The following is a 21,459-nucleotide window of genomic DNA, read 5'->3' as shown; positions in this document are numbered from 1 at the left end:
GAATCAACCTCCCACTGAATACTTGTGATATTAGTAAACGTTTATTTTTCGAAAGCGACATGAAACAATTTTAAGAATCTAATTCGGTCACGCTTGGCTTCTCACCAAGGGTAAAGAACCGAAAACGTTGATATTGTTTAAGAACAAATATACATCCTTATATGACTTAGATTCGAAAAAAAACTTCTTTTTTTAATATATAACAATCATAAAAACCTAAAACTTCGATTCGTTTATGCTTTTTGATATTTCGAGATGAAAGAATTGTGTTTCGATAGTCAACATTTATTGTTTGAAATGGCTTACAGTTAATAAAAGACTTTAAGCCACATTTTTATTTACTAAATCTATGTATTGTTTATCCATATAGCGATAATATGGAGCAGTAGGAGAATTTGGCACGTACGAAGATATTCCGCTGCTGATCTCGGGAAGGTCACTGTAACAAAATACAATCCATTAATACTATAGGCTATGCTATGTGTAATCTAAAATCAATGGGCACACTTAAAAATTATAATATAATTGTTGTTTTTTATACAGATACCAAAAACCTCTATTATCATATAAAAAGTACAGACAGGTTAGACCTAGAAAATAATACTAAGAATTCTGAAAGATCCTTCTTTATACTACACGTTACGTAAAATGACACAATGTCGAAAATTATGCACCTGGATTTTCAAATGTTACATAAAAGCGATGTTAATAACAGTAACTAGGACTTGCATTCCCTCATTGAACAAAGAAGCACTCTGTACTATTAACGAAATGAATATTCATAGACATAAATAATAAGCCTACGTAACACCCTTGAAAGCCCGTATTAATTCAATTTGCGAAGTTATTATTGCCAACGTACAGTGAAACATGGAAACGTTGTTTGTGATTATTAGTGTTCAATATGGTGCTGTAATTAGCAATAAATAAAATAAATAATACATTGTCCTAATTAGATTCGATTAGTATGTTTATATCGGAATTTTTGAAAGATATAATAACTGGGTTGCAGAGTTGTGGTTTCATTTTTTTAAAATAATATCAAGTGACGGAACGGACAAGCCGTGCACCTGATGGTAAGCTACACGCCTATCCATAACAGTTGCAGTGCCACTCAGAGCTTTAAATCGAAAAATCTGTGGAGCACTGCCACTGCGCCCGTCACCCAGAGACATAAGTTGATAAGTCCCATGTGCCTGTAATTTGACCCTTTCACAATTTCAATAATATTACAAGTATTTAACCTTTACAGCATAAGAACGGCTCGCAAAAGATATTTCAAAAATGTACAGATACTCGTATTGTATGATAATTCTATTCCATTCTGACTTAAAGAAAATTCCAGAAATCCTAAATACTGTAGATAAACTGCAGAATCGATCCACGTCTTATTTTTCTTATGCATAATTCTTGTTTAAAAATATCAAATTCACACCTATCACATGTGTTTAGTAACGTCACATTTACATCCGTACATTTACACAACGTGCGCCATCAAAAATCAACATAACCTCACTTTACGAGCGTTTCCCTCCTCCACTGTACGCCGTTCAACGAGGAAGATAAATTTATTATCGCGTAACAACGCTTCGCTGTTGGCCTCAAAGGAAATTGTCTTCGCAAATGAGGCGGGGAGCTATAATTCATTGAGCTCTCAATGCCCTCTTAGTAATCGTATTAAGTTTCTGCTAGGTTCAGTTACTGAGGAAATGGTATTATTAGTTCGACAGGCTATTGACGTGATCATTCAGATCGCGACGGACTCGGCAAAGCCATATTATCTCTTCTTTCTAAAATCTAAGCATCTTTTTTAATCTTTAAAGCTGAAACAGTCGAAAGTTGTAGAATATAATGAATAGAATCGTTTATTGTCGTATTGTCAATGTCCCAGTTAGGGTATTAAACCGGTTAACAGCTAAAGAAAAGGTTTTCCAGTTTTTTATTGTGTGTAAATTGATTTGACAATACAGAAAACTTTGACGACTGATGCGCTTCGTGTCTAGATTAAGTACAGCACATTGAGTTCATTATAAGATGAGAGGTAACATCAATGTACTGAAGCAAATATGGATGACCTTGACAACATAAAAGATAATTGGTAAATGTTAACACAGAAAATACGTAAAGGCAAAAAAAAAGTGTATGCCTCATGCAAATTGGAAACGAAGTTTATTATTTAAAGCAACTTCAACTTACATCATACAGCTCCCAGTAATCGTAAATTTTACGCTATTAATAATGCACTTTCGGGAATTATGGACAAGGAAAGGATGCACGTACCCCACATGAGTTATTTCTATCATACAAATCTTATTTTACTGTCTCATTTCACTGGTTGCTTCGTTACAACGTCTGCATTAATTTAAGTTGCACCCGAAATATTTAGTTCCAACTTCAACAGGGCCCCCAAAGCTGCTAATTTTAAATCATCAAGTAATTGGCTTGTCTACTAACTAACTAACTATTCAATTGCCATGGCAATTTTGATATTCTGCCTTTTTTTTTTCTTTTGAAGGTTTTTACTTACAATTTAAGTGCTTATATATATTATCGAGTTTAATTTTATAAAAAAATACTTTTAATTTGAAGACTAAATAAAGATAAAGAAAAAGAAAGATAAAAGGAAAAGATAAAGGCTGATAAAAATGAAGATATGCATAAGAATTTCCATGATAGTTTTTGTAAGGCAACATCGAACGTTAGTGATTTAATGGATGGATGCCATCACTGCCATTTCATTGGCACTATTGAGACTCAACAGATTAAGATTTTAACAGAATGAAAAACATTGTCATAATTGTAATATAATCTCAGTGGAGTCTCAATGGAATTAGAAGAACTGAACAGTGGTTTCAAGAAAGTTAACAGGCCTGGGGTTCAGGTTGTTAGATTACAGTTGTATAATATGTCTCACCAAAAGCGTGCATGTGACAAAGGGTTCACGTTTAGAGCTATCGACTAAAAGCATTTAAAATATAAATGGATGTCAACTTCAAATAAAGCTTCTTGAAGATTGCCTAGTCAACTACATATCAATAGTGACAATATCCACAACTACAGTAGCATTGTATTGGATAGTATCTAACCAAAATTCGATAATCTCCAAATACATCAAGTTTTCACTTAGGTCTCATTTGTTCATATATTGAAAAAGATGTACGTGATAATAAGTCCTGATAAATTTTACAGTAGCATTGGATTCTTTAACAAGTTTTAAATATTTATTTGGATGCCAATTTTTCGTTTTCTATCGTGATGCTGTATTTTGAATATGTATTAAAATACATATCGAACTTTAGTAATTAAAAGTATGTAACTAAATACGAGCTTTCATGAAGCTTTTCAGTTCTATTTATGTTGGGTCCTACAGGGTACAGTTTTATCTCCTACTTTATTTCATTTAAGTTATTTCTACCCGAATTTAAAACATTTTCTTTTTCATTAGACATATTAATTTTCCTCAACTACGGCAAAGCAATGTTATGATATTATCATGACAAAAACCTGTAGTAATAATTTGATCGAAATGCTTCAAAAGACTAACACGATAGTTAAAATTGTCTCTTATTGTTACTTTTTTATAATAAATAACTCATAAATATATAATATAATACACTTTAATGTAACTACAAGATATCTTAATCTTAAGGACCCTTACCTCTTTCAATTTTGGGATCACTATTAGCTGTGTACAAGGCGACAGTCGAGTCATCCTTATAGAGGTCGCCGATTTTTGCTTCACAGCGCAATATGGGGGCACCTCGATCGTAATTCGCTGGCCACAGCTGAACTTCGACGTATAATTTGGAGCGGAATAACCCTTCGGGAGCTGGATGTTGCTGGTACAGACCTGGTGTTACCTAATGAAAAAAAACATTGTGTTATGAAATGATGTAAAAAGATCCTTATGATGACGTAAAAACATACTTAAGCTTAGCGTGGAAGTGTGTCCCAAAGACGTAAAAAGCGATAAAGAAGGAAGTTATTTTCTTTTATTGTTGTGTTGTTTATTGACTGTCATCTAGTTTATTGTGTGATTGTCAGGGTCTTTATATTGTTATGATGTATTTTGACATACAATAATAAATATTTCCTTTCTATTTTACATTTTATAAAAAAGAAGTAGATGATTATTGTGTTGCTGTCTTATTGTTACAATTTTGTGCTATTAAGAAAATATTATAGTGTAACAAGTCGTATACCCGATGGTAAGCAACAGACCTATCCATAAAGTTCCAGGCACAGTCATCGTGCCCATTATTCTTAATCAAGTCCCATGTGCTTGTAATTTCACCAGCACCCTTACGCTTCAAAACCGGACTGCAGGAAAGCTCACATTACTGCTTGGTAGTAGAAGTAGAAGTTTAAGGTTTTTTTTTATTGTGACACGGCAAAATGACTGCACCGCGCCTGATGGAAAGTGCGAATATAATCCAGAGATGAGAGTAACGGATGGAAACACAAATATCTTCACTCCGTCACTATCATTTTGCCGGTCTGACCAAATGCTTCTTCACACTACGTTTGAAAGACCCGATGTTATAGAGGGGAGGGAATACATGCGCCGGGAGTTGGTTCCACAATTTGATGGTTCGGCATAAAAACGAATTGCCAAACTTTTTAGTGCGGGACGGTATTGAACTGACCGTCCAACTGTGGCAACGCAGTCCGGCACGGGTGGTCCGCTGATGGAAAGGAGAGGAAGGGATAAGGTTGAATAACTCTTCTTCTTAAGGTGGCAGTATTTTCCTAGACGAACTCTTTCAGATGGAGATCTACTGTTACTAAATCGCGGGCTCACATTAGGTACGTCAAAAAAGCTGTATGTCTATGCAATAGGAGTGAAAAACGCGACCAGGACAACGCGACTTGACACGTAAGGTGCTAACGATACGCTGAACAGCGGCATTGACAATCTAACGATGTCGTCTGTGGCCCGATTGGCTTAACGGCCCAAGTATGATATAACACGTTTGATTTCTGTCGATTTTTCGTCGATAATTTTGGTGACTTTCAAATAATGCCAACATATAAACCCCAAGAGTAATAAATAACAAAAATATCAATGAAATACAAGGTGTGATATTTATAATTAGACTTTTCTTTGTCTTTTGTTTATCGCTTACGTACATGTAATGAAAATATATTTATTATCCATTATCAAATGAGGTATTCATATACGTTTATACATTTGGGCTACAACTTTGCTTTGCCTGAGTTAATTAGATGAACTAAATCCGTCGATTCGTGTAAAAATGTACTTAAAAGTTTGATAATCAAAAATTTCGATGTAAAAAAATATATTTTTCAGACGAAGTGATAACTACACACATTGCCTACCTAGCAATCCTGTGAATTCTCACTACTAAGGATGCATATTACGATTACGTTAAGCCCATGGCGCTTGCCCAACTCTGGTTGTGAACTGTCTTTTATAATGTAGGTTTCCTCACGATATTTGCTTTTTTTACAATTGTTAGCCATCCTCACATGTGCGTCACCTATAAATTAAAGGATTTTTGAAAGAAAGAATCCGGACTGTCGTCCTCTCAATTAACAAAAAACTATTTCCCCACTAGCCGACCATAGATAATTAATTTAATGACGTACAATTCCCGTAGTAGAGCCTTGAGAAAACCTGCATGTCAACAAAGAAAAAAAAACTTTTCAAGGTCTACTAATACACAACTAAACCAATTTAGATTTATGCCCAATACAATACAGTAATCTGACGACGATGCGTAAGTAATGTTAACCTGTAATTTCAGTACCTTTAACAAAAGTAAAGAAGCTAACGAAGCAATAAAGAAGGAACGTCAATAAATTACATGAAACTAAAGCCAAAGTTTCCAAATAGAAAGACCAAATTAAACTTTAACTCAAACAAACGAATCGATGTAAACAAACCAGTCGACGTAACGAAAAATAGAGCAATAAAAGCACTGGAACAATTAAACCGTAAGAGCTTTTATCCAGCGGAACTGAGATTGGTAAATATCAACAAAACAAACGTAAAAGAAACAATGTTGTATACCTCAACAAATTTTACTGAGTAGCTTAAAATATTAAGAACATACAGTTTGCTATTCTGTCTGTATTTTAATTTCGCCTAGAAATACCGACTGAGTATTAAAGATATCGAAGTTCAACGCAAGAACAGTAGCATCTTAATTGAGACTTTAATATCTAAGCTACGTATATTTGTGCTCAATAGTAGTAGTACTTCTCGATAACGTTAGGATTGCGTAGCGCATGATGACCTAAACCCGCTCTTTAGATAAGAAAGCCCTGCAGTGGAACGTAAAGTGGCTTGATGATGATTATATACCATTCATTGCTGTAACTAGCTTTGTAGTTCCCTTAAATGACGTTAGATGGCATGATCAATAGCGTGAAATAATAATATTACAAGTTTTACTAAACTGATCGCTAGTGTGAGTGAATTTTTATTATGAAAGAGTATTTTGTCCGATGTCGCAGTCAAGGTCATAAGTGGCCAGCTGTTAAAAAAAGAATATCCGAAAAAATCTACTCTTTGTGGGGATCCAAGGCACTTTTAGTGTAAATTGTATTGTGAATCTACTTATAGTTGACGATTTTGATAGCCCACGATTTTCATTTTGGGCGATTGACGAGTTCAGGTAGGACAAATTAGAGCGATTAACTTTTTTAAATTGAGTTACTGGCACACGTGGACTGGATCTAAATCAGTCAGCCGTGACCATAGAACCATTAAAGGACCCAAAACATTCATTTGTTCAGAAAAAAAACCAAATATACGCGACATAGATCTGAAAATCTAGTTTTATTTTCTAAATTGGTTCTGGTCTGGTTTTGGATAGTACTCCAAAGTGAATTCCTTTGCTCTGACACTCATTCAAGGAATTCCCTGGTTTTGAGACCAGGTGATCGATCTTGTCTCTCGTAGCTGCTCTCATCCTCTTTGAAACGTGGACAACTTCAATTATACCGCATAAATTAACGAAATTCGGCTTTGACTGGATTCTGTGACGTCATCGAAATGCCCGATATCATATCACAGTATCAAATAAAGAGCATTACTTGTCATAAAATTATTTATTAATGTAGATTTATTAGGTTAACTTGATTACTACGTATTTCAAATGAAACTATTTTTCCCGATCCAGAGTCGTCTAAAATGTTAGTAAATAATATAGTCCTGCGACTTTGTTAGTATTTTATAAATAACCCTGTATTTGTTCTTTAAGCAAACTGTTTCGGATTCTTCACATGTTCCATTTTTTATTAGTGTATCTATATGGGTAGTAACACAAAAGATGTATATGTGTATGAAATACGTATTGTCCAGTTAAATCATACATTTCTTTAACGTTCCATGTATTTATATGGACGATAACAAACCGAGCGCGGCCGCTCTCTGTGTATTTCACGCTTTATCGTAAACGGCATAATGTTGTATTTATATCTTAAGTGTCCAGCTTGAGATGTTCCTGATCCTGTACCCGCACTGACTACCATTTTGATATGTCTTTACATGTTTAATAAATGAATACGTTTGTTGTTTATGCCGTATGCATTCGATTACAGTCATCCAATTGCGATAAACCTCTCGTAAGTTTGTTGTTATTACTGATACAAGAATCGAATAGACACAAAGAAATATTTCATTAATCAGGAACAAAACTTGTTATTTAGCTCAGTTGGAATAGTTGTAGCCCCTGTTTGGCAAACAGTCGCTGGTTCGGGTTCAACAAAATTTGCTGAAATATTAGATCGTATGCAAGCCACGGGGTTTCTCTAAAGAGAGGGTCAAATCCATAGACCACCAACGTGTCAAGACACGTTTTCAGTGGTTTTATAACTCCGGATACAGCTGGCATTTCATAAACTAAACGAGTTATAATGAGAATCGAATTTTTATATTCTCTTTCTGGCATATCATTATGTAACTAAATAAATAGAAACACAATGCAAGACAATTTTGGTAGCAGTAGAGCTACTTGTGAAAGCTGCTACTGCTGCCGCCAAGCAGTAATGTGAGCGTTACTGCGTTCCGGTTTTGAAGGGTAAGGATGGACCTGTAAAGAACTCGAAACCATGGTTTGTTTGAAAAAACAAGTGTGTCCGGAATAGTTTCATTTGTTATGTGTGACAATCGCAAAAACATAAGAATTATATATATGTAGCCTTAGAATAATAACGCATAGAAACCTAGCCCGCACACGCTAAGTGAGGCAAATTAAAGCGCTCCCAAAGGGCCTACACGAGCGGGCGGGCCTTCAGTGCTCAAGGTCAACTTGCACCGCGAACAGCTCAAAAATTTTAGCTAAAAATGACGAAATGTGCGGTAAATTAGTGTAAAAATACGTCAGACAGACATGAAATAGACACTAACATCACATTCCACAAGAAAGTAACGCGTTTCAACTTGTATTTTTATATAAATATTCACTAAAACCGAAAATTAACCTACTACTAAAACTAGCCTACATAAATTTGATTTTTGCCTCACTTGTGACAGTTCGTTTGATATGAAACTATCATTCTATGCGTTATTATTCTAAGTATGTAGTTATATAGTTGATCGATTACCTAGAAAATGAGGTGTTAAATAATATGTTATTTGTTATGCATGGCTACAAAGTTGTTGTTTGACGCGAGAGCTTGTATTGAAACCTGAGCTAGCGAAGGATTCTAAAATTGTTCAAAAATAGACTACTGAACGTAGCAAGGGTTTCAAGGCACGAGACGCAAAACAACTTTGCTGCCGAGCGAAACACAAAACTTTTCACCTCACTATAGCGAGGAAAATGGTAGATAAAAGAAAAACAGTTGAACTATAACAACAGTTCCATTCATTCATGCATCAAAAATTTAATGAACAAAATTAGTTAAAGAAAAAGTTAGGTGCATCCATTGACTTACAATTATATGGACGTCGGGTCCGCGCTAAAAAGTGTCCGCACTTGTAAGGCGCTAAAATCGTATACAGAGCGCGACACTCCGCTTTAGTCTTCATTTGTTCGACTGACAGCGCGATACTACGATGACTTTACAATTTAAATTTCGAATAGGTTGATTTGGGACATTTTTTTTGTGGTTTTTGTATTAGACCCGTCGTCCATTTATTTGTAAGTCAATGGGTGCATCACAATCCATTGTCAAGGTCGAATTCAAAAACCTTTATCCACGCTAGCGTGGAAAAAACTCTTTTGCGCTCTGATTCTGTGAAAAAAAAAACCTTGAGTTGATTAAGTGTTAAAACATTGCTTAAAAATAAATACTGCATCTGTATATTCCAAATATACTAACCGGAAAGATGCAAGAAAGAGCAAACATTTGATTCAACAAAATTTTACAAGAGCCAGTACAGACCTCTCACGTTTGTGAGAATTTCATAAACGAACAACGTAATTGTGGAAAAATGGAATGCAGCACACACGTACACACACGAAGATAAAACGTTTTAGCGAAATTAGGTTCTTTAACAAATTAAATTTGAGAGCGCAATATGAAACTTGCGTGGATTAAGCGCGTGATCACATTTATCGATACGAATTCGCATTGAGCCGGCCATATAATAAGAGCTTATGAGACGTTGTGTTTTTCGCGTCGGTTATCCGAACGGAAGCAAAATGCCTTTTACGTTTTTACGCGAGGGCCACGAACCGCGACGCTCCTAGCGAGTTCGCTTATTGCCATAAGCTTCGACGTCGAGGGTCAATTACAAATTTACGATTTTATTTATAAAAGGCCACAAAGTAGCGCTGCAACTAGTAAATTATATGAGATAGTATACACGAAACTGTAGCTCCTCCGCACGTCAGCGATTGAAACAATTTTTTTTTTGTTGTCCACTACTGACAGCAAATAGTTATTAGTTTGCATTATTGACATATTTAAAGTATATTCCACTAAAAATATTAAACAATATTAACTGTTTAATTTGTAAAAAGAATTCTACTTGATTTGTCTCCACCACAGACGACACTGTAAGCGAATTACCTAACTTCGTAGCTTCAAGCCTGGCGATATTTTCATGGCCGTGGCGTTATTAGGGTGAGGTTACGACGAATGAATTCTTGTGAAATCGCATCTTTTGAGTCGCGAAACTTCGGTTTGCACACACGACAACGCAAAATGACATCTCGGTACCATTCAGTGACCGCCTTGGTCCATCGGTCGTCGTCCCGCCTAGCAACGTGTCACCAACGTGTTACCATGCCGAAATGCCACGGAGAGGTCCCAGGTTTGATTTCCGGGCCGATAGAAATATTTGTATGGCCTACATTTACTTATCTCGTGAGTTTGGGTGTAATCTGTAGTTGTCTATGTGTATGTGTCCATGGCACCCGCGGTACAGGGATTCCTTATAACGGGGCTATTAGTGTGTGCGTTAATATTATAATTATTATTTTCTTCTTTCTCAGTCTGTTGGCTGGTTTGAACCACACTTTCAGATCGTAATGAAGTAAATGCAGTATGGCAAGTATCTATGTGGAGGGTGTGTAAGAAGGTCCTACTTCGTCCTCTTCCATTTGCATGAACTTTCTTAAAATGCGGCATGTATTTATTATTATTTTCGTTATTTGTCGTTGTCGTTGTCGTTGTCGTTGTCGTTATCGTTGCCGTTACCGTTGTCGTTGTCGTTGTCGTTGTCGTTGTCGTTGTCGTTGCCGTTGTCGTTGTCGTTGTCATAGTCATTGTCATTATTACTACATATGTACTACCTTTTATGAACCAAATTGTATTACTTTAAGGTTAACAAATGAGTGTTAGTTTCTCATAGGTGGCGCTGGCGGTTTTGAACCACGGAAAAAAAAACAAAGGAAAGGTTTCCTCTTTACCCCTCGATTACTATCAGAATCGCTATCAACAAAACTTACACTGTCATAATGCTAATAAACACTATGAAATCTTGACAATGATTGATCGCAGTTTCTAATTTAAAAAGATGTAACAAATTCTAAACTGTTAATATATTTTAAACTTTACCCAGTTGACAAATCGTTGAAAGTTCAATACCTATCATTAGAAGTTACGTTTTCATTTTATTTTAAAATTTCACTCAATATGCTGCCATCTAGTGGTAATAGATGAAAGACGACTAACGATTAACGGCTATTAACGTTCTCCAAAAAAAAAGTCGACCGTATTGCAGCGGTATAAAGTTTAGTTTCGTTTCTTATAACAAAAACTCGACCACTACAAACAGGAAATGAAAAATTTATTAAAATCAAATAACATAAGACTTTACGATGATATGAACCATGGATAATATTACAGTATTAATTTTTGCAGTCCAAAGCAGCAAAATGGTGGACCGAGCTCAAGTATGCGGAACTCCATGTACTGTTGGCACACGTAGCACGCCCACTCACCACTCCTGCAGTATTTATTATTCTCGATCATTCTCGAATTTAGTGTTCACTACCTAATTTCCGTGGGAATTTTTACTACTTAGGTATTCCATTTTTTATCGTGCAATATTATTTAATATTTACACGATAATATACTTGAATATTTCAATTATAAAAATTGTCACGGAAATTAATTAGTGAACATTAGTCCGAGAATGACAGTTATGTGGTTCAAGCCCAAAACAAAGATCTGCAACAAGCATATAAAGAAATTCTTAAGATCTGCTGGCTCGGTCTGTTAACTCAGTTGGTAAGAGCGGTGGCCTCGGTGTGGCAACGGACGCTGGTTCGAGTCAAGTCAGATCGAATGAATTTTTATTTATGTTTGTTCGACCAATAATCTCAGTACAGTCTAAAAAACCGACTTCAAAAGTTCGTGGAATTATATCTATTTGCCAAGTTTTATTGAAATCGATTACCGGAAAGTGCGCGATACCGGTTTCATCCCTTACTTCGCCACCCTTAGAGGTGGAATATTTTCTTCAAATTTACATGGGACCACTACTGCCCTCTTTCGAACAAAAAAGTATCATCAAAATGGCTTCACAAATTAGATTTATCGCGTAACATACATACAAAAAAACGCAGTCGAATACCTCCATAAGTACCTTCTCCTTTTTTGAAGTCGGTTAATAATAAGCGCTAAATTACTGTCAAAATAATTGCAATTGACTATAGTCTGTTTTATTCCAAAAATACTAGTGCAGACGCTAGGTAAATTGAAATAAATTAACCTATCCGAAATATATTCAAAATAACCATACTAGAACGTAACACGAAAGCTCGAAAGCTCCCGCCGGAAGATTCAGAAAATGTGAAGCTTTAGAAGCATTAAAACTTGCTAGTATAAAATTTTCGTTCAAACAAGCTTTCGGTTTAAATTATATAATGAGTAAGTTGCTTTGGATTTGCGGTTACACAACGATGTAAAATTTAACATTCAAATGTTTGTAGTGCCGCTTTTCTCTACAATTAAATAGAATTTTCGAGATCTAGTCATTTCGGGAATTCGATACATCATAAGAGTAGTTTCACAGAGCTCCTTGTGAAAGAGTTCATCCAGGGAAGTACAGCCACCTTACCTATTTCTGCCACCTAGCAGCAATGTGAGGATTTTCCGGTTCTGAGAGGTAAGAGGTCTGGTGAAATTACAGGCACATGGAACTTGTGAACAGGTGACGGGTGCAGTGGCAGAGCCCCTCAATCTTTGAGATTTAAAGCTCTGATTCATTTGTATACTTTTAAGACTGAATTAAGGAGCCAACCGTTATTCGCCACTTTCTTCATTATAATAACAATGTGCCAGACAACAGGCGCGGTAGCCTAATGCTTACCATAAGGGTTTACTCGCTACTCTCAGACTTGAACCGTCTGACGAAATATTTAAGAGCCGGCTGAAAGACCTTTTATTGAAGAATCCTTTATACTCTGTAAATGAATTTATGGACTTAAAATTGTAACGATATTGAGTATTTTCTATTTTATTCTAACTTTTACCGCATCATTGACATCCTCTTGACGATTCTTGATGGAGAATGATATTTGATATGTAATTTAATGACAACAATGTTATTGAATTGTTAATTTTCTAATTATTGTGTATTTTTCTTATAATTTTCATTTTTATCTGACTTTCTCAATATAATTTCATATACTTTGACATGTAATGCAATTTATACTGTAATGTTTTATATTTGAGAAATAAATAAATCTGAATATAATGGGTTGACCTACGGCCTCTCAAACAGAGGGTCGTGGGTTGAAATCCGAACTTACAACTCTGTGTTTTTCGAAATTTATGTACGATATTTACCATGAGCTTTTCGCCGAAGTAAAACATCGTGATGAGATCAGCACGCACAAGCCAACCAATTTAATGATATGTGTGAATTTCTCATTCCACATTCCGCGTGAAAACTACAACCCAAGCCCTCTCATTATGAGAAGAGGCCTATGCCCAGCTGAGTATATAGTCATATATAGGCTATTAGATATTAGCTAAATAATCACACCAATTAATTACCTTTAATAGCTAGAGGCTGTGAGCAGAGATCGTTAATACGTAGGGCGCACTATAAGTTTCCGGAATGAATAAGAAAAAAATACTATAAATGGTCAGAAATAAATTTATGTTTCTCAAAATATTCTCCATTGGCGTTAATGCACTTTTCGTACGAATGAACCAATTTTGAAAACATTTATGCCACTCCTCCGTGACAATCTATGAAACATATTTTTCATATTCTTCGACGGCCTCTTCAGGTGATGAAAATCGTTGACCGCGTAACTGGTTCTTAATTTTTGGAAATAAATAAAAGTCACAAGGTGCCAGGTCGGGACTGTACGCAGGATGGCTCATAAGGTCAACGTTGTTCACCTTCAAAAATTCATTTGTCTGTCTGGCCGTGTGAGAACTGGCATTATCGTGGTGCAAGATGATACGGCGTTTACGGTTATTTTTACGACGTTTGTCAATAACTTCCGGCAAACAAATGGTTGTGTACCAATCACTATTTACGGTATAACGATTCTCCAAAGCAACAGTAGCCACGTGTCCAGCTTTATTTAAAAAAGATGTAATCTTCCACTTAGAGGCACTTACCACGCGTTTTTTTTTTTGGCGAAAAGCTCATCTCTAAAGACCCATAGGGGAGAGTGGGGTGAATACAGACGCGGAGTAATTTCAGACGCATTCATTTAGAAATAGAATAGAATTAGAAACCATTTATTGTAACGCCACATTATAAAAAAAAAACACAAAAACAAAGACTAATATAACTGAAACAGAAATAACACAAAGAACAGCGTAAAAACATTTCAACAACAAGTTGCATAATACTATACTGACATGTGTGCGGCTGTGGCGTGTACAAAAGGATCCCATTCAGCTAAAGTCACAACCAAGGCTAGGTTGTGATGCTGGTTCATTTCTAGAAGTCTAGCTTTCGATCATATCCACCATCGTTGGCGTGTGGAAAGTTGTCAAGGTAAAAGGCCGCGCACGCGTTTCATACCAAAGACTTTTTTCACGTGTTTCGTTGTAATTTTATTTTATTTTTAGTGCCGCGTATACGCTGGTACGTGAGAATTAATGAAATGTTACGTTTGTCATAAATATTTATAAGATACATCCACGAAACTGTAAAAATATGAAAATTGTACGTGCTAGCATAACATCAGAAATATTATGTAATTAAATAAATTACGATTGGGGCAATTACAGACTTGGGACTTGGGGCAAATCCAGACGTTAATCTAAAGGAGACCGATACGCTTTCATACAATCTTGGGCCAAGATGTAGGAAGATGAAAGTGGTATCAATTAATAGCTTATATATTGTCATACTCTATTTATTCTACATGCACCGGGTAATTACGGACAGAAAGCCTTTCGTTTTTCTTTAAAATTTTATATTTGTTGATTATTTGTACATAAACATATTTGTGTATTTTGTCCTTTATACAATAAAAAAAAAAAAAAAAATTAAAGATAAAAAATTATGGTAACTTTGTAAGGTGATAACCAAAGTTTAATTATAATAAAAAAATACTGATTAATGCTAATAATACGATTTTTATTTCGATATTCGCTTAAGTGTCCGCATTTCCCCCTCTCTCCCCTACGCTCGATTGTTGCTTTGTTTTGGGTTCGTAACTATAAATCCATGTTTCGTCATCTGTTACTATGTCCCACGCCAAATTGTGTGGGATCCACCGCGAGCACAGCTTTTTCACACCCAAATGTTTGTGTAGTATTGGTTGTATTTGACTCCGGTCTATGCCTATAGATGCCCGAATCTCATGGTATGTCATATGCCTGCCTGTTTTTGGTCATACGGCGCACTATATCGATGGTTTTGTTGTTCACAGGAGTGGACGGGCGACCATCACGAAATTCGTCACTGAGATTCACACGACCGCATTTGAATTCTGCAAACCAGCTATAAATAGACGTTTTGCATGGTGCTTCATCGCCAAAAGCAATTTGAAACCGAGCGAAGTTCCGCTGAGCTGTTAAATTACACTTAAAGTCGTAGAAAATCATACTACGAAAATTTTCACGACTTAATTCTATGGTGATGTAGACAACCAATTTCTAATCTTTCTAATCTATTTCTTTTGTTTCTGTATTCTACGGCCAAAGAGTTCCATTTTCAAATGTTGTAATTACTTTTTAAATATTGTTTATGTAAGTGGCCAGTCCCGGAAACTTATAGTGCGCCCTATGTATAATATATAGCACAAATTATACCGTTAAATTAAAAAAAATATATTAATAGCAATTATAATTTGAAAGAAATAAAGCTGTTTAAATTTTAACGTACTTTTCTTTCACTTTGGATCGCAGTACGGTTTGTTAATCGAAATATGTGACATCTAGCGGTATAATTTTGCAACGTTTCGATGCGTCGATTGCTTTCGTAGCATATCAAGGAAGCAAAGTAATGCTTATTAATTATCCTCAGCTATCTCAATTAACATGTAATAGATGGCGCTGTCTTCTATGTGAAAATAATTATTGCCTGGTCATTGGTTAAAACGTGTTATCCTTTCAAACGTTATATTAGGCGAAATAATTCATTGATGCTATATTTATCGCCAGATTACGCTATTGCTATATCTTATAATTAGTATAACAGCCATTGTAGGTATGAAATAATGTTTCAGATTAACAGGTTACGGTTTAGTATGATTTTAAATTAATGTTGGAACGTTCTGTATTTTGAAGTGAATAATAATAATAAATTCAAAATTAATATTTTAGGCCTTGGGAGAGGCGAGAGTCTAAAATAGATATAATAATAATACACACTCAACATAGCCCCGCACTAGCGAAACCCTGTGTCGCGAGTGCCATGGACACATACATAGACAAAACCAAGTTACACCCAAACTCACGAAAGAAATAAATGTAGGTCATATAAATGTCTCTCCTGGGCTTGAATCCAGCCCGGACCTCTGCGTGGTAGTTCAGCATGGTAACCGGCCACGGAGGCAGTAAAATTAAATAAATAAATTTAGAAAATTCACTACCTACGACGTAAGGTATGGTTCGTTCCGTGGCTTAGTTAGCATAACGTCTGATACTTGACATCTGACACTTGACGTCTGACGTTTGTGTTAATAATTATAACAAAGTATTGGTAGTAATTTCACAAAAATATAATAAAATTGAATATAGACGAATATCCTCTTAATTTAAATGGTATGTTACATTTATTAAAAATGAAAAAATAAATTGGTTTTATACGAACTAAATTTGAGGCGATGAATAAATGTTAAAGCTGTTTTGAAGATGGTCACAACGACATAATTGTTGTGATAAATTTTCGCAAAAGTAAATTAATTAAGTTTTGAATATTTTGTTAGCTACAGAAGGTGACTGGTCATATCAAAGGTATTTAACGTGAACAGTTTTTCATCGTAAATATAACAATAAAATCTTAGCCGGATGCCTATCGTTATGATAATTAAAAAGTTTACAATTTTGGGGGTGCCAAAAATTTACTAAAAATTTTCACGATAAAAAAAGCACGAACTTACCTCGAAATTTTACCGCTATTTTCGAATACTTTTATAAATATAAACTGGGATAATCTTCAAAACTTGGTTTATTGTACTTTTTTTACATATTTTCTTACTGACGTTACATCTCGAACTATAATGACGATCTATTCTTTCTAATCTCCTATTTCAAAACACATTCCAAATATAAAACTATATTCACTCAGCCAGTAATTCTACTCATAGAGTAGAGCCTAGACTACAGTACTTTACATATAACAATGATTTTTATTTAATATCAACTGAACTAAATACAATACGTATACTTCGAGTATACGATATTGATTTTTCAAAAGGTTCTAATATCGTTTGTAAAAAAATAAACTCTGAAATAAAGCCAACGTACAGGAAAAATTTAAATTCGAGGTGAGGTATGGACTCTTAACGTTTGTATTAACGATTTTTTTTTATAAAGTATTATCAAGTCATTCATTATTACAAAGTCATTCACATGACAATTTTCCTTTGTAACAGGTGACTAGAAAATCATTCGTTTCGCCCCGCGTTATATAGCGCTTATCTTAGAATAATAACGCATAGAAACCTAGTCCGCACACGCTAAGTGAGGCAAATTGAAGCGCGCCAAAAGGGCCTACACGAGCGGGCGGGCCTGCAGTGCTCAAGGTCAACTTGCACCGCGAACAGATCAAGAATTTTAGCTAAAAATGACTAAATGTGCGGTAAATGAGTGTAATATTCATAGCATAACATTTCACAAGGAAGTAACGCGTTTCAACTTGTATTTTTATATAAATATTCACTAAAACCGAAAATTAACGTACTACTAAAACTAGCCTACACGAATTTGATTTTCGCCTCACTTGTGACGGTTCGTTTGACATGAAACTATAATTCTATGCGTTATTATTCTAAGGCGCTTATTATAGACAGGAAACAAAATAGAGAAAAGAGAAGACAAGAATTTGAGCACAACGGCTTTTACACACTTTAACGTTAACGTTAACGTTATTTATATAATGGTTATTTAAACAATATAATATGAGGCTTTGGGACAAACTAACAACTATTCTGTTCATATGAAGAAGAAACAACAATAGTTTTAAAATGTCAATACTGTAACAAAAACAGATGAAGAAAAACACAATAGTGATAACAATGGTAATACTTACAGGCATATCGTTGATGAACAACGCGAGTTCAGCCGCTGGTCTGCTGGGGCCGCTTGTACAGTTGGCTTGGAGCAAATCTCCTGGTCTATAGTAGAGCTGGTTTGTCTGTATTGACGGTGATGACGGTGGAAGCACTGAATGCAAACAAAAAACCGAAACTCACTTTCGTGAATGTATTTATCTACATTGTTATATGTTTTACAATAATATAAATAAGGTTCAATAGTAAGACTACATTGAGATAAGAAGCTGAATTAAATCGTCAAACTTCAACTTCTCTATAACATGTTCCAAAATAGAGCAGTTTCGATATCGTAAGATTTAAACTTAAAACTTACCAACAACTTCCATAACACTAGACACAATGGACGTGGCAAACGAAGGGGCATCAGCTGTTACCTCGCAGCTGAAGTTTCCAGAGAGGCCGAAGCTGACCCTCGTAAGGACCACTTGGCTCTGGTTCGATCTGGCCAGCTGATGGACAATAATTAATTGTAAATACACAATACGTATACATAGAATCTTTATATAGATGTTAATTCGTAATTACTAAGAATTGGAACGTTACGTGACTATGTTTACATTATAGAGGGAACTCATCCTGGTTTTTTGACCTTGCAACGCATGTAGGGCGTAGTGTCAAGAACAGTGTTAAAACAAATATAACTACATTGCTTAATAACAACCTTGAGACATTAGCAGCAAAAACCTTGTGATTTCAGCAAAAAATCTCATTACAAATACTGACGTGAAACAATGCACTTTTACTTTACGTCTTAAGATAAGGCGAAGAAAAACTTTAAAAAAGCTAAGAATGAAGCAAAAAATAAGGAGTAAAAACTCTAGTAAAAGAGATACAAAACGGACCTTCAGGTTATTATCACGGTCGGAGCTGTGATAAAGGGGTCAGATTTATGAACAGCTGCCGCTCTCATGGAAATGGGCTTGTTCTTATGAAAATGGCCAAGTATGGGCGTGGATTTTCTTTGAGAATTCCTGGATGCGTTTTGAAATTAGTTTTACACTGACTGTATCAAGTCTTCTTCGAAGGCTTTATACCGCCGGTTCTTGCAGAAAGTAACTAAAATGACAGCAAATTCAATTTAGAAAAACTGAAAACTTTTGCATCAAATCATGGACGGTAACATATTAAAGTTCTCATTGGAATTATCCTTTTTTCAAAATTGGATTTCTTTCTTAACGTTGTTTATCTATTTAAAGAATCTACTGACAAGCAAAGTTTTCTATAACAATACAAAGATGCCAACATCGCCAACAATTTCGTAGGCCTAAGCATTCGGCCACAAAAGGCTTGATAAATCGACAAGAATTCAACGTTTTCCTTCACGACAACGGTATCCCAAAGACAGAAAAAAATGTACGCTAGCTACTCGGGCATAAAATATGTGAAAATTGTAAGGAATCTCGGGAGCTGCGATTTTGTAGATCTACTTACACGGATGCTTCATCTCGGATGTGATTTATTATTGTCTTTTTATAGCGACGTAGCTATAGATTCGTCTTGTCGTGTTGTAAGATTGGTGAAAAGTGGAGGTTGATATATGGCACACACGATAATAAAGTGACGAAATTCAAAAAAGTTATTTTTGGGAAAGTAACAAAATGGATTATGAAAAAAATTATGTACATATATACGTAATATACCATTTAACTCATGCTAAACATGACAAAATTGTACTTGGTAGGAAAAACTATTGTATTCGTTTTATATGTTAATTTATAGTATGGCTAATATGCCAAAAAAACCGCTACACCTGGTTTCAAAGTAAGGAATTGCTTGTATTAGAAGTATCTGAGCAAAGGGAATTCACTCCGGGACTAATCTAGAAAAGTTGGTTTCTCTAGTCCTGCCAGAAAACCCGGGACCTCCTGATCTAGCGCTGTATGGTGCTAACCATTGGGTACCGAAGTTGTCCAGATTATGGACAAACTAACGGATAAGTCTTTAATCATGACTAAGAAGGTTGGTCATCATTCAAATTTTAATGATGATAGTGGATGGTAAGTACCCCTCGACTGGAAAATAGTGCTAGGTATTCTGTTAGACGTTAGTGTGGATGAGACTTTAGATCTAAATGTTATTAATGTAGTTTACTTAGTTAACATAGTTTGTACTCCTACACAATTATGATTGGCTCGCTGCCGTCGCCTACGCCTGCACGACTACGACTTTGGCACGCAGTTTCCGTCCAGGGGATTTCACCCCTATGTTGTGGATATTCTCAGGATTCACACGAAGCGTTTCTCTTCCACATGTATATGACGAGCGGCTCGATAGTGGAATTGCCTGCCTGCGGACTTATTCCCCAAACGTTATAAATTGGACCTTTTTAAGGCGAGAGTGCATAGGCATTATTTAAATGTGCATGCTACATAGTCGACCTCGTTCTCACTTTCTATCAGGTGAGATGGAGGTTAAATGTGCACTTATTTTTGATAAAACAAAAGGTTCTTAGGTTTTCGCGATTGTTACACATAGGAAATGAAACTATTTTTCCGGATTTAAATCGCGTATATTTGTTTTTTCAAACAAACCTACGTTTCGGGTCCTTTACAGGTCCCATGGTCACGGTTGACTGACCTGACGTTTCGGGACCTGTAAAGGGCCCGAAACGTCGGTTTGTTTGAAAAAACAAATATACGCGATTTAAATCCGGAAAAATAGTTTCATTTCCTAAAACAAAAGGTGTCACCGCCGCAGAAGCTCATGACTGAAGGACCACGGACTGGTTCGAAATATATCCAGCAAATAAATCGACTTAAATACGTGTGTTATCAGTTAGTTTTCTATTTAAAACGATTGATTTCTTTCCAGGCAGTCTAAATCTCGTCTTTCCTGTATCACCTCTCCGTTTCATTTGGGCGTTCAACCAAGAGTTATCGATATCACTTGTACAGCCTTGGCTTTGGCAAAAAAATTGCCATACAAAATATTTAACAATGATTTGTTAGAGGTGCTGTGTTATCAGAATTTACATGAACAGAATGTTTCCAACATACAAACATAGGTCCAACATTGGAATCTCAATTATAGTTTAATCTAAACGCCAGCATGTCCGAAACAAAGGGACGGAAAGATAACAGTTATAGTATATTAGGGAATATTGTTCAGACCCGTTTGAGTGCTCGGCTTTGTGCAAACATGGAGATGGGTTAAGTAATAAGAGATTTGTCAGCTGCGATGTTACTTCTTAAAGAGAGCAGTGATTGGGCAATAACTTGCTTCCCAGAAGGGAATCCATACCGCAGTGTTTGTGCTGTTCATTTTAGAAATGACCACTACACTTAACAGTAAGGGAAATCAGGGAAATATTGAAGAAAAGATGCAAATGATATTTGAA

At 35.6% G+C, this 21,459-nt stretch overlaps 1 protein-coding gene across 1 annotated transcript in view; it reads right to left on the bottom strand.

Moving 5' to 3' along the window:
- Nucleotides 1–205: 205 nt before the first annotated feature.
- LOC113240442 overlaps nucleotides 206–21,459 on the bottom strand; it is a 230,420-nt gene continuing 209,166 nt past the window's right edge. The window contains exons 5-8 of the mRNA XM_026477754.1: nucleotides 18,436–18,571; nucleotides 18,098–18,231; nucleotides 3,659–3,860; nucleotides 206–439 (exon numbers count right to left, since the gene is read on the bottom strand). Of these exons, the coding sequence (XP_026333539.1) occupies nucleotides 348–439; nucleotides 3,659–3,860; nucleotides 18,098–18,231; nucleotides 18,436–18,571 (564 nt within the window). The 3' untranslated portion in view covers nucleotides 206–347. The remainder of the gene's footprint in view (nucleotides 440–3,658; nucleotides 3,861–18,097; nucleotides 18,232–18,435; nucleotides 18,572–21,459) is intronic.

Source organism: Hyposmocoma kahamanoa, unplaced genomic scaffold (genome assembly GCF_003589595.1).
Source record: "Hyposmocoma kahamanoa isolate Upper Pololo Valley unplaced genomic scaffold, ASM358959v1 138, whole genome shotgun sequence".
Classification (NCBI taxonomy): Eukaryota; Metazoa; Arthropoda; class Insecta; order Lepidoptera; family Cosmopterigidae; genus Hyposmocoma; species Hyposmocoma kahamanoa.
Note: the sequence above shows the minus strand (reverse complement) of the source record. Positions and strands in the feature narration are given on the sequence as shown.